The sequence below is a fragment of the Eulemur rufifrons genome, chromosome 1, assembly GCF_041146395.1.
Source record: "Eulemur rufifrons isolate Redbay chromosome 1, OSU_ERuf_1, whole genome shotgun sequence".
NCBI classification, from domain to species: Eukaryota; Metazoa; Chordata; class Mammalia; order Primates; family Lemuridae; genus Eulemur; species Eulemur rufifrons.
The window spans coordinates 31,698,037-31,711,668 of NC_090983.1; the positions used below are offsets into that span (position 1 = coordinate 31,698,037).

General features: G+C 43.3%; 1 protein-coding gene across 1 annotated transcript in view; it reads right to left on the bottom strand.

Annotated features, from left to right (window-relative positions):
- The window catches only part of LOC138395123 (aldehyde oxidase 2), a 76,462-nt gene that overhangs the window by 4,578 nt on the left and 58,252 nt on the right, over nt 1-13,632 (bottom strand). Inside the window, exons 32-34 of the mRNA XM_069487657.1 lie at nt 11,500-11,565; nt 11,199-11,387; nt 8,849-9,016 (exon numbers count right to left, since the gene is read on the bottom strand). Of these exons, the coding sequence (XP_069343758.1) occupies nt 8,849-9,016; nt 11,199-11,387; nt 11,500-11,565 (423 nt within the window). The remainder of the gene's footprint in view (nt 1-8,848; nt 9,017-11,198; nt 11,388-11,499; nt 11,566-13,632) is intronic.

A 13,632-nucleotide genomic window follows, 5' to 3' on the forward strand; every position in this document is an offset into this window, starting at 1 on the left:
CAGGCCTGGGTTGTCAAACCCTGCACATTTCAAAGAAAGGTTTGGCTCTTTCAGGTCCTGGGAGATAACCTGCAGGTACAGTGTAGGTAAACCAGGCTGCCCACAGCATGTGAACTCTTCACGTGCCTCTCCTCCTCCATCTGAAAGGAAGGGCTCCTTTTACTGAACTAAACAGGTGGCACTTTTAATGCTGGCAACTCTCACAGAGTCTGGCATCTAGAAATGCAAAAGAAGCAGGGAAGGAAAAAGACAAGGGGCTGTGAGAGAGACAGTGCTGTAGAGGGACGGGGATTGGTGGATGGAGACTGTTGGGGAGGGGTTTTACCTGTGGCTTTGGGCCTTGGTAACAGTTTGACCCCTGAGGGGCTAGTGACTGGCCACATCAGCCCCATGGGCATTCCATGCCTATGGAACTGACCCCCAATAAAAACCCTTGGCACCAAGGCTCAGGGGGGCTTCCCTGGGCGGCCGTACTCCATGCATCGTCTCACACTACTGCTGGGAGAATGAAGTGCGTCTGTGTGACTGTACTGGGAGAGCACGAGTGGATGCTTGTACCTGGTCCTCCTGAGCTCTGCCCTGTGCTGCTTGTGCCTTTGCTGATGTTAATCTGTGTCCTTTCACTGTAGCCAACCACAACTGTGCATTCAACAGCTTCCCTGAGTTCTGGGAGTTCTTCTAGTGAGTCATTGAACCCTGACTCAATCATCTTCATCATCATCATCTTCATTATAATCATCATCATCAATATATACTGACCATTTACTATGTGTGACAACCACTAACTGCTTTATATGTCATCTTACCATTCAATCGTCACAACAACCCTGTAAAGTAACTGGAATTATTCTCTCCACTTCTCACTCCTACCATAATTTAATTTATAGATAAGGAAATGAGTGATAAGTTAAATCATCAAAGGTAGAGCTGGGATTCAAACCCAGATTCCTCTACCCCCAGGCCCCATGTCTTAACAACGAGCTAAAACAGCTCATTGTAATCCCTGTCCCCGCCGGATAAGGTGGCTGTCTTTTTCCTGCGTTACATTTTGCATCTCTTATTCCCTCTCTTACGCTGCGGAATCCTCCAGCTTTGTTCTCTTCCCTCTTAGGTACTCTCCCTGTCTCTCCCTTTCCTCTGCTTCTCCCAACCTCAGGAGTAAGAAGCCAGGTAGGAGAGATTTTAGATATAAAAATACTTTCAATAACAGTATCAGAGAAATCCCCTGCGGTAGTAAAAATGGCTACTGTGTCAAGTGTCACCAAGCATTGCAGGGAACAGATTCAGTCCCTGCATCCTGGGACAACCATGTTCAATGTGGAGCCAGTTTCACAGCCTGTTAGAATGTCAGTAAAACCTCTTCCAAGACAGCATGAGAGGCAGGGAGAAGAATGTGGTTAAGGGTGTGTAGATGCCTGTCTATTTGTGTGTACTCGCGTGTATGTGTACATGTGTGCATACCTGTGTACATGTGTGCATACATGTCTGCATGTGTGTCTCATGGGAACAGGACAATAGGTTCAGCATTCTGAGGAAGACACCATGGGAGACTCCACGCTGAGTAGTCTGCCCTGGGTCATGCAGTCTGCTTCTGTGTTCTGTCTCAAAGAATCCACGTGACTGAGGCATGTGTGTGCTAGCCTAAGGCCCTGCCAGTTATCTGTGGCTTAGATTTCAGTTGAGCAGGTTGGAGACTGCTTGTTTCTACACGTTGTGTTACGTGAACCCTAGGAAATAGAATGCAGTCTTATAGGACTTGCAGTACATCTCCTCCAGCTCAGAGAAATCCAAGGTTGTGCACAGGATACGGGGTTGAGCAGGCTTCACCTAGAGGGACTACTGTTTGGGGATGAACCAGCTGGGAGAAGTGTAGGTAAACCAGGCTGCCCACAGCATGTGAACTGTTCACGTGCCTCTCCTCCTCCATCTGGAAGGAAGGGCTCCTTTTACTGAACTGAACAGGTGGCACTTTTAATGCTGGCAACTCTCACAGAGTCTAGCATCTAGAAATGCAAAGGAAGCAGGGAGGGGGGAAGACATGGGGCTGTGAGAGAGGCAGTGCTGTAGAGGGAGGGGGGTTGGCGGGTGGAGACTGTATTAGGGTTGGGGGAGGGGAGGTGAAGGCCTTTAGAAACTAGTCATTTGGGGCCGGTGGTGCCTCATGCCTGTAATCCTAGCTGCACTTCAGGAGGCTGAGGTGGGAGAATCACTTGAAGCCAGGTGTTCAAGACTAGCCTGAGCAACATGGTGAGACCCCAGCCCCTACAAAAAAAAGGAAAAATTAGCCAGGCATGGTGGAACGTGCCTGTAGTCCCAGCTACTTGGGAGCCTGAGGCAGGAGGATCACTTGAGTCCAGGAGTTTGAGATTGCAGTGAGCTGTGATGCACAGCTGTGATGCACGGCACTGCACTCTCTAGCCCAGGAACAGAGCGAGACCTTGTCTCAAATAAAATAAAATAAAATAAAATAAAATAAAATAAAATAAACTACCCATTGCCAATCTCAAAGAACAGCAGGCATGGCCATTTGGTATTGATCTAAGATTAAAAGGACTTTCCCACCTTAAGTAAGTTACTATAAAAGCAAGCCTCAGCCTAACACATGACATTAGCCACGTGTGGTTGCAAAGATTCCTTAGGAGTCAGCGTTATCAAGGCTGCCCCTTCAGAACGTGGGGTGAGCTGAAACCTGTTTACAAACCTGTTTCTCAGCTGAGTTGTCTGACTTTACCTTCCAGGAGATGGAAGCTGAATCTGCTAATTGCTTTTACAGGGTCTCTCACCATGGCAGCCTACATATGCCATGTTTTTGTGGTTACTCAATAAATACTTTTTGCTGCTGCAGATAACAAGGTAACACAATTAAAAAAAATCTTTTTTATTGCTAACTTCTCCAAAGCAGTATTTTTCTAATTTTTAAAGGTGTGAATCCCTTCATGTTTCTAAATGCTAAAAGATTTTTTTTAAAAAATGAAATCACTGTTTCTGAGCAGAAGTCCTCATTTGAAAGTGTTAATTATGTATCTCTGTATATGTTTAAGGAAAATTTACTTTTTTTTTTCTTGTGGAATTTTAAATGACTGTACAAAACACATTTTCCAAGAAGTACATTTTTTTTTTCTTTTTCCCATCACCAAAAGGGAAATTACAGAGAGATGATGTTTCTGGCCCCGTCTGGCTGAGCCAGGCTGCCCTGCCGGGCTCTGAGCAGAAACCTTCACCAGCAACACTGTTCTCACCAGAAATTCACCACCTGAGAAACAGCCTATTTGTAAAAACAGAAGTCAGCAGCTCTGTGACCAAGTTAACCAAACCCAAACATATAAAAAACCTTTTGATGTAGTAAATGCTCATTCAAACAGTATAAGTTTTTTTGGTAACAAAAATGCCCTAAGTTTCTTACCAATGCCTGCCTGTTGGTGAAGCCAATTTACCCATGAAAATGAGGCTGCTTGTTATAAGGGTTATTGTTTATTCTGCCCTCAGCAGGTCCACTTAATGTGGAAACACTTTTTAAGCCCTTTGGGAGAGGCATATTTTGAAGAAGGTCATTAACACCTACGGGTTTTGGGTGATGACCTTAACTCTAATATTTACAGAGTGACTCATATTTACACAGTATTTTTTACATGCATTATTTTATTTAATTCCAAGGGAAAAGTACTGAGTGTTTTACCATCATTTCTGTTTAAGAAATAGATCTGGGTGGGCTGTTATTTACCTTATGGCTATAAGGAGGTTATTAAAAGAGGAGGTTTTGAACTTTTCAATATTCATGTTCTAGTCCTCAGACATTCTGACCCCCTGAAATTCTTACTCATCAGAACAAATCGTGTTTTGACAACAGTGTTCAAAGGCCAAATACAAAGAGTGTTAGTATCTATGGTTCTCAAAAAATATATGTATTTTTTGCACAGTACAGCATCACATACCAGTGTGAGTCATCATATATTTCAGTTAAAACCTATGTTGTAGCTTGAGCAAATGTATTTAAAAATGCCAATTCTGGGTTGGGCATGGTGGCTTACGCCAGTGATCCTAGAACTCTGGGAGGCCAAGACGGGAGGATTGCTTGAGCTCAGGAGTTTGAGACCAGCCTCAGCAAGAGTGAGAACCCGTCTCTACTAAAAATAGAAAGAAATTAGCTGGGCAACTAAAAGTAGAAAAAACTAGTTGGGCGTGGTGGCACATGCCTGTAGGCCCAGCTACTTGGGAGGCTGAGGCAGGAGGATTGCTTGAGCTCAGGAGTTGGAGGTTGCTGTGAGCTAGGCTGATGCCACGGCACTCTAGCCTGGGCAACAGAGCAAGACTTTGTCTCAAAAAAAAAAAAAAAAAAAAAGAAAAGAAAAGAAAACAATGAAAAAAAAATAAAAATGTCAATTCTGATATGAGCTCAGATTTGTTCGAAGATGCTTTAAAGAGATTGGTTGGTGTGATCAGCCGGGCTATAAGAACTTCAGGAAGCCTGCTGTGGTTCCTAAGGTGATGAACGAATTGTACTTCCTAAAGATCTGAAGAAGTAGACCTGGAACGTGGCAGAGGCCAGTTGCCAGGAAAGCTGCTGTTTAGAAGGACTGTCCAGGTTTCACCCTTCTGATGTGAAGATAAGTGGTGTGGCCACAAGTTTCTATTTCTTTTATCTCTCTGACAGGGAGAACAACAATTGTGAGGTTTTTTTTCTACTAGAGAGGCAAGTCAGACACTTAAGAAGAAGGCTACTTTTGAGGACCACTTAGTCCCTAGCCACTTTGAATCTGCTGAAATGGCCTCAGGGCCTTTGCACTAACTACTCTCTGCCTGGAATGCACCATTACCAGCTTTGTGCTTGCTCCCTCATTTCACTCAGGACTTGGCTCAAATGTGAACATCTCCAGAGAGAACTTCTCTAACAAACTATTTAAAGTAGTCGAAAACAATCTCTCCATCACATTCTAGCCCCCTACTTTTCTATTTTGCTTCATGGCATTCATCACCACCTGCAGTTATATTGTTTGTTTACTTGTTTACTGTCTGGCTTCCCCAACAGAATATAAGCTTCATGCTGGCAGAGATTGTCTTGCTCACCACTATTGCTCTGGTTCCCCAGCAGTGCCTGGCACTGGGAAGGTGCTCCCTAAATACGTTAGCTGAATGAACACTTGCATGATGAGTGACCAAAGTTGGGGTCCCATCTGACTTCTCTGACTTTAAGAAGATTAAGGCAAAGTTAGGAGACTTGTTTTCTATTGACTTGCTGGGATAACCCAGGGTCAGCCAAGCACTTATAATTCATTGTTTGTCTTTCTCGCCTGCTAGACTGTAAATGCCTTGAGAGAAGGGACCTGTGAGTGTGACTCACTGCTATCCTCCCTGTGCCTCAAGCTCTGCAGAAAGGAAGGCATCAAATTAACTTGTTAGATTTCAGTAAAATATGAAAGATGAGTAGGGGTTAACCAGCTGAAGAAAGGAAGATGGTTCCAAGTAGAGGGAAGAGCACGGCAGAGATCCTGTAGCAGAAGTGAGCAACTCTGTCCTTGATACGAATGAGAAATGACAGAAGGCGGCAAGGGTCGCTGGGTGGGGCACCATGTGTGGCTGTAGAGGTGGGTGGGGCCCTCTGTGCCAGACTCTGAATGTTTATAGGCTTGGTCAGGCAAGTTAAGAAGTTTTATCTGTCCTAAGAGCAAAGGGGAGCTGTTTGCCTTTGTGTGTGGAGTGACACAGTCAGCTTTGTCATGTCACAAGCCTCTGCTGCTGGGGGTATGGGGTGACCCGGCAGGAGGCTACTTTGACCCAGGCTAGAGAGATGGTAGTTGGACTTGGGGTCACTAGGAAGTAACTCCACGGTGGCAGGGGTCTCTGTTTCATTCACTGCTATGTCCCGACCGGTATTCTATAGAGCGATGCCTGGCACACATTGGACACTCAACACATGCTTGTTGAATGAATGAATAGCACAGTGGTTAAGAAGGGAGGAGATGGAGTGGTCAAGAGATCGTTAGGAGGTAAAAATGAGCAGGACACAGTGAAGGGCTGGCTACTGAGTATACAGGAGAGAAACGCCAGGAGGATTCCTAGGTTTCTTGTTTGTTTCTATACGGGTGTATGGGAGGAGTATTGCCATTTCCTGCAACAGGTATAGCAGAAGAATCTATGTTTTGTGTGTTTCTTGGCCTCCTTGTTAAACTAAGCATCAGAACTTCCTCCTCTCTGCTCTCCTTGGGAGGCCTCACTCAAAGCTGGCTTCTGGTTGTCCTCTCGGTTTTGGGGACCAGCTGAGGAGAGGGGATCTGGAGGCCAGAACAAAGTAACGTGTGGATCATTGAAGTCTTGTCAAGGATTTGTAGAGAGCTGTATTCTCATCGTGTCAGTGAGGGCAGTGGAATGGCTGAGGATAGTGTGAGTCAGGGTAAGTGTGAAGGGTAAAAACGGTCACTTTCTACATGGTCTGAAGTGCCCTTAATATAATAACAAAGGGCCTATTATTAAGAAGTTCAACATTCTGCCCTGCCACCACCCCTCAAGTTTATTCCTTTGGCTACAAATGAAGATTGGGAGTGTGCAGGACAGATGAGTTTGGCCAGGTATTTTCTTTTTGGATTTAGGCAACTATTTTTTGAGAGATGTTTCATGGGAAAAGTATCTTCCCAACCCAGATTTCCTGAGAATGAAGGCCCGACAGAGTCACTCTCAATTGTACTGTTCAAATATTTTCAAGCATTTATATCAGGGCTAAACCAACTTTATAAAATGAGTATACAAATAAGGTATATTGTACATACAAACATGTTTGTTTGTGCACATGAACATACATACCCAAAATGGTTATAGTTAGTCCTGGTTGGTAGGATTATGGATGATTTTAACTTTCATCTTATTATTTTCAGTATTTTCTAATTGTTCTATAATGGACACATGTTACTTTTATAAAGACATAATGTAACACGTGTTATTAAAATGAACTTTAAAATATCAAATATAGATTGTAACATGATCTGATATTTAGAAACCACGTATCCATTCATGAGTATTTTAGAAAGTGGGAGGTTATTCTCGCATTGGCTCTGAGCAATTGATTGATGGATGTACAAATTGTAGATGATTTATATCCATGAAGTCATATTAAATTAGTCTTTTCCAGCAACCATCAGACTTGGGAGAAAATATGGTCTGGTCACGTGGACCAGGTCACCCAGGGTCTGAGTCCCAAATGGAAAATGAAATCAAAGTGAGTCACTTCCTACCATTGCATGTGGAAGAGAAACTTTGCCAGACAACCACACTATTAAAAACAGCCTGAAATCTTGGAAATGAAGGAATTCTTTTCAGGAGCCAAGCCATTTTGCAAGACTGAAAACATTAACCCCAGGCAAGAAAGAAAAATTAGAAGAATCTTTTTGCTGTGTTGTGTCTTTTAGTTTCCCTAATTGGCCCCATTCCAGTAAAGGATATTTATTATTGCAAAATGTGAGTGAGAACATTTTCTTAACGGTGAGAAGTGCTTATGCTTTTGCTTCCGTGGTATGAGATGACATGATTCCACAGTGGCCGTGCCACAAGCATGGTTGGGAGTGGGCAGAGGATGGCTCTGCAGGCCAAAATCAGCACAGAGGAGTTCCTGGAGTGGAGGGTGCAGTCCCCTGGCCCTGCTCATCTGAGGAGCAGCTGGCCAGAGGCAGGTGATTGTATAATTGCTGTGGACAGTGGACTCAGAGTAGTGTCAGAAACAATGACTAGGAGAAGACTTAGAGGGAAATCACAGGGTAATTGGTATTACTGGAGTACAAGAAATATTGTTGAGTTAAATTTGGAGATGGAAAGAGGCAAGGATCATGTAGGGGAAGGAAATGAGTAATTATAACACTTCCCTTTAATCAACATTCCTATATTATTTTTTCACTGTATGGCTGGCTATTTTGAAGAGGTCAGTTAATACTTGGGCTTCTTTTAATAAAAATTTGAAAACATAAATTTCCTTTTAGGAAGTAGAGAATCCATTCTTTTCTCTCTGGAAGGCAGTATACTACAGCAAAGCCAGATGTTGAATTTTAACCTCCACTTGCTAGCTGTGTGATCTTGGGCAGGTTATTACACCTCAGTTCACTCAACAGTACAATGAGGAAACTAGGAGTAGTGACCTGATACAGTTGCAGTAATGACTAACGAGATACTATGTGTAAAATGTTTAGTACAGTGCCCAGGCAATGTTAGCTGCTACTATTATTTAATATTTAAATTAGGATGCTTTTAGGAAATTGGCAAAGGCCGGACTCAATGACCTCTGGAAGGTTGCTCATCTGTAACGTTCAGCAAGTTGGGATTGCCACGTGTGTGCCCAAGTGCAGTTGTGCTCTCTCTCTTGGGCTGGGAGGCATTGGCACGACAGGGAATGGAGTGGAAAGGCAGCAGCTGTCAGTGGGATCACATTATTTCTAAATGATGGGCAGTCTGCGTGTACTCTTTGTATAGGGAACATGGAAAGTAACATCAAATATGGCTACGTGACATGTGGGTTTGTGTGTGTGTGTGTGTGTGTGTGTGTGTGTCTGTTTTTGTTGAAGGGCAGGACGGTTTAGGTAGGGTAGAGGGAGGGAAAACTTACCACAATTTGCTTCCCATTTAGTTATTAGTTTTGGAAGCATGGATGATACTTCAGGGTTGCTGAGATAGTCAAATCAAATAACACATGGGGAGATGTTTTTTAAAAAGTTGAAATTACTGCTTATATACAAGGTATATTTGTGTGGTTTGTTTTAATTATTTTATATTTGATTAGCTAGACACAGGTTAGGTAATAAATTTACCCAAGAGGTCTAGCAAGCAGGAAATAGAAAATCACCTTTTAGGAAAATAAACAGTAATTCCATACCATTTCTGTGAACCGATCTGCACAAGCCATTCGAACCCATTCTGGCGTTGCTGGGCTCTGCACTGTGAAGTCTTCCGCTATGTCTCTTTCTGTGCGTACTGTGGCCACAGCATCAGCGATGGCAAAGAACACAGATGACCCCAGGAACATCCCAGACTCCCCGAGGCCCTACAAGAAAGCACATGGGTTTTAGAAGCTCCGATACTAGACTACAAGCTACTAGAGGACAGGGGCCTGATCTTGTTCACTATTGTATCTACAACTCATGGCACAGTGTCTTGCACATAAAAAGTTCTCAATAAATGTTTGTTGACTGACTTATTGACTGAAGCTCAAGTTATCTTTAAAAAAATCCTTATATCATCTGAACTTCCCAGATCGTTAATCCTGTCGGGTTAAATCTTTGTTCTATAAGAAAGGGGTGTGTGTGTGTGTGTGTGTGTGTGTGCATGTGCATCTTGGTGTGGTGAGGAGAGGGTCCACTATTTAGTAAAGAACATTCAGTGGATTGAATTGGCCAGCTTCATCAGCAGAAAGGAAATGATTCATTATGACTCCAGGGTCAGGGGTGACAGGGTACTCTAGAAGAAAGAGTACAGATTTTGATACCAGATGAAAGTTTGAAAATCTATCATCTGCAAGGAATGGGCAGATAGTGTAAATGAATGATGTAGGCAGATGAAGGACAGTAAGGAGTAGTGGGGACTATGGTGAAGTAGAGATACTCCATGTCCTATCTAAAGGGGGCAGCTGTTCTTTGGTTTTAGCTAATTGTTGCCTTCTAGGAATGCAGCCAAAGTGATCAGATCATCCAAATTTTCAAGAAAATTTAGATATTTCTATTTTAATATAAAATTCCCTGACTTTTAAAAACACTGCATTGGCCAAAGAAAATACATCTTCAGGCTAGATTTAGCCACTGGGCCACCAATTTGCAACCCCTGAGCTAGAAAGAGTGAGTCTGAACCTGGCCCTTACTCCCTATGTTCCTCTCAGTAAGTGAGACCATCTCTCTGAGCCTCTGTTTCCTTGTGAAGTGTGGGCTATGATACCTGCCCGTGAGGGTGCTGTGAGGGTCAGGAAGTGCAGAAGCACCTAAGCACAGCTCCTGGCTCCTGGTAGCTCCCTGCTACCATTACACACTATACTCCATGGGGGACCTGCAACCCGTGATCTTCCTGCGGGTCTGCCCGTGAGTGGCTGGCCACAACCGCAAGGACTCAAGGGTCCCATCTGCCTGTCACTCTTGGTGACCTGAAAGCTGTTCCCTGTAGGCTCTGAGCTGCCTTTTCCCCTTTGAGTGATTTCCAGTCCAGTGAGATTTCAGAGGCCCCATTATTTGTCCTTCCTTTCCAGTTTACCCTGACCTCACCACCACACGTCTAGAGGATGCTCTTGAGCTGAAAGTGGGATCCAGTTTGGAAATGATGAAATTCTTGCAAATGTATATGGACCCTTTCTTTATTTTTGGGTACTAGCAAGAAATCTCCCAAAAGATTTTAAAGAAAACTTTCACAATACATTTCACACCTAGATGAAGTTTTTACTGTGCCTGGTTTTCACGTAACTTGCATACAGAGATGCAAACAAATACTGACCTTTATTTTAATTGCAGTTTCATTACTTTAGCAATTACTGAGGGTTGATGTCTTCACTTTCTGATGCTACTGACATTTTGTGAAAGGTAATTCTTGGCTGTGGGGGCTTCTTTGTGCATCGAAGGCTGTTTAGTTGCATCCCTGGCCTCTACCCAGTAATGGTAACATCCCTTGCTCTCCCCCCCCACATTGTGACAACCAAAAACGTCTCTAGACACTGCCACATGTTCTCTGGGAGGGGGAGCAAGTTGAGACCTACTGCTCTAGATTCATTTCTGGGTGTGGCTGAGAATCTTGAGCCCTTGAAAGGTGAGTGATTTGCCTAAGACTGCAGGGATGGGTGGGCTGGAGCCAGAAGCCAGGTCTTCTGAGGCCTCCGTCCAGGGTTCTGTCCACACTGCCACTGCTTCCTGAGATCTCAGTAGCATCGTGCCTTCAATCCTGTTTAACACTGTAGTCTTAAGTGTCCTAAGTCAAAGTGTTATTCTATCAAGAAGGCAAAGCTTATTGCTAAATTTTAGAGTTTTCAGTGAAAGAGGAAATTATTAACATCCTTGGTCCATGGTTGCCATCGACATTTATCTTCTCCGAATTTCAGTTTTCTCTAGGTGATTCATCTCCAAATTCTAACAGTCTATAGTGATTTGGTCCTGATAACTGTTAACATTTATTTATTATTTTGTCCACCTACTTTCATTTTCCACGCTGCTACTCAACCCACTACACTGGGCAGCAGTAGTTTGGGTGCTTACCTTAGATGAATAGATGGTTAGTGGGGTTTGTGACGACGGCAACAAGGAGACATTGAACTCCTCTGGGACATCAGCGATGGTTGGAATTTTGTACTCATCTGGGCTCCGAGAATACAGGACACCTTCTGGGGAGTATTTCAGTTCTTCAGTGGTATAAAGGCCCATTCCCTGAATAAACGATCCTTCAATCTGAAGGAGGACAATTTCAAGCTTTGTGACGCTGTATCCTTTTTAGAAGGCCTTTACCTACACCAAAATCACCTTCGGGAAGGGGAATCTACCTGAGTGGGCCAGCACCTACCTGCCCGATATCGATGGCCGGATTTAGGCTGCAACATGCATCCATGACGATGTCTGTTCTGATTTTCTGCCCAACACAAAAATTACCTCACCATAAATATTTGAATTAAAAAGTATTATTTTCAGGTTTATTCAAATGGTATCCAGTTATTCCAGAACTCCTGCTGGTTAATTAACAATCTATAGTGATTTGGTCCTGAAAACAGTTAATATCGTTGAACCCGGTGAACAGTAGAGCTGGTAAGACATCTGCTAGGCCCTTTAGATTTAGTGCTAGGACTGTCAGTGACCCTGGAAGGTCTTTGCATTCACGGTTTTGACTCCTCTTAAGTGACTTCAAAGTCCATGATATGTTGGTGTGTCTGTGTGAGTCACTTGGTAAATAATTGTTGTGCCTGTTTTTTCATCTGATTCTCAGCCTGGATTTGTTGTTTGAATATAATTCATGAGCTCCTCTATTTCTCATGATGATCTGAGGCAGGTGGTATTGTTGCCCTTTTTTCTGAGAAAATCATGTAGCCACACTGGCATGTGTGAGTCTGAGGATTTGTAAGATCGTAGAAGGTATTAGGGCAAATGTTGAGACCACCTTTGACTGCTCGTCTACTCCCTCTTCTGAGAAACATCACACAAATCTGGCCCTTCTGTTTTGCACCAGGCATGTGGTATGTAGGTTGCTGGGGAGCCCCAGAAGGCCCCTAAATGCCTGTAGTCTATCTCAGGAATATCTCTGGGCTTTTCTTCTGCCCCATTTTCTAGGGCTTGTTCTAATAACATCATCGTTCCCGTTACTTTGGCTCCTACTTTCTATCCAGCCCTTTGGATCAAACCTCGGCCTCTCGGACAACCTACTCTGGGCATTGGGACTGGCCTTCATCCATCTTCAGCCTCGACAGGGAGGGAGACTGGACACACCTCAGAGTGGGCCTTCAATTTACTTTTGCCTTGAAACCTGCTCTGTTCGGCATTCCGGGTGCCGGACAGTGGAAAGAGATGGCTGTGCACTCACGCTGAATCCACGGGTGCTTGGTTCACCAAACACAAGCAGCCAGCAGCAACAGGCCTGTCACTTAATTTCTCTTTAATTAGAAGATGTTTTACCTCTTCAAGGAATAAACTATTCTAAGGCATCAAAGTAATACTGAAATTACAGAACCTTAAATTGTAAATGTAAACTGGGAGGTGCAGAAAGATGAAATTTTAACTTTTCTGGCACCATACATTAAGGAAGATTCCCATGAAGTTAGTTTCTTGGGAGATTTATACTGAGTTCCTCAGGTAGAATTGACAGATAAAATAAGTATGGCCCAAATATTGCATGGGACATATTTATGCCAGAAAATTGTTTGTTATTTATCCGAAATTCAGATTTAACTGGCTGGCTTGTATTTTAATTTGATAAATCTGTATCTATACAAATTGACCATTTATATTTTTGGGCAAAGTGGCTCAAGGTGATGTTGTAATAATTTGTATATGGAATTTAGATGTCTCATTGGTGCATTGTGTAAACTTCCTAATGATTTACCATACTTTGGGTTATACTATATGCTATTTGAAGTTTCTATAATCTCTCTGTTCCCAGAATGGTACCTGGGGTATATTCATGCATTTATCCTCTATGGTGCAAGTAGTTAACTTTGGGTTAAATCTGACTCCTGGCTGGTGTGGTAGCTCACACCTGTAATCCCAGTGCTTCGGGAGACCAAGGTGGGAGGATGGCTTCAGGCCAAGAGTTGAGACCAGCCTGGGCAACATAGCAAGTTCTCATTGCTACAAAAATTAAAAAAAAAAAAAAAAAAAAGCTGGCCGTGGTGGTGTGTGCCTGTGGTCCCCTCAGCTACTTGGGAGGCTGAGGCAGGAGGATCGCTTGAGCCCAGGAGTTTGAGGCTGCAGTGAGCTATGATTGGGCCACTACACTCAGCCTGAGCAACAGAGAGAGAGATCTTGTCTTTAAAAAAAAAGAAAACCAAAAGAAAGGAAAAAAAGGGTATGACTCTCTGCTTCCAATAAGTGGTCTCTTGGATACTCAATTACATAGCAAACACAAAAATCGTTTTCATCCCTCTCCCCCACCAAATCTATTTCTTTAGGGGTCATTAAGTACTCTTGGGATAATTGACTTTAACATTAG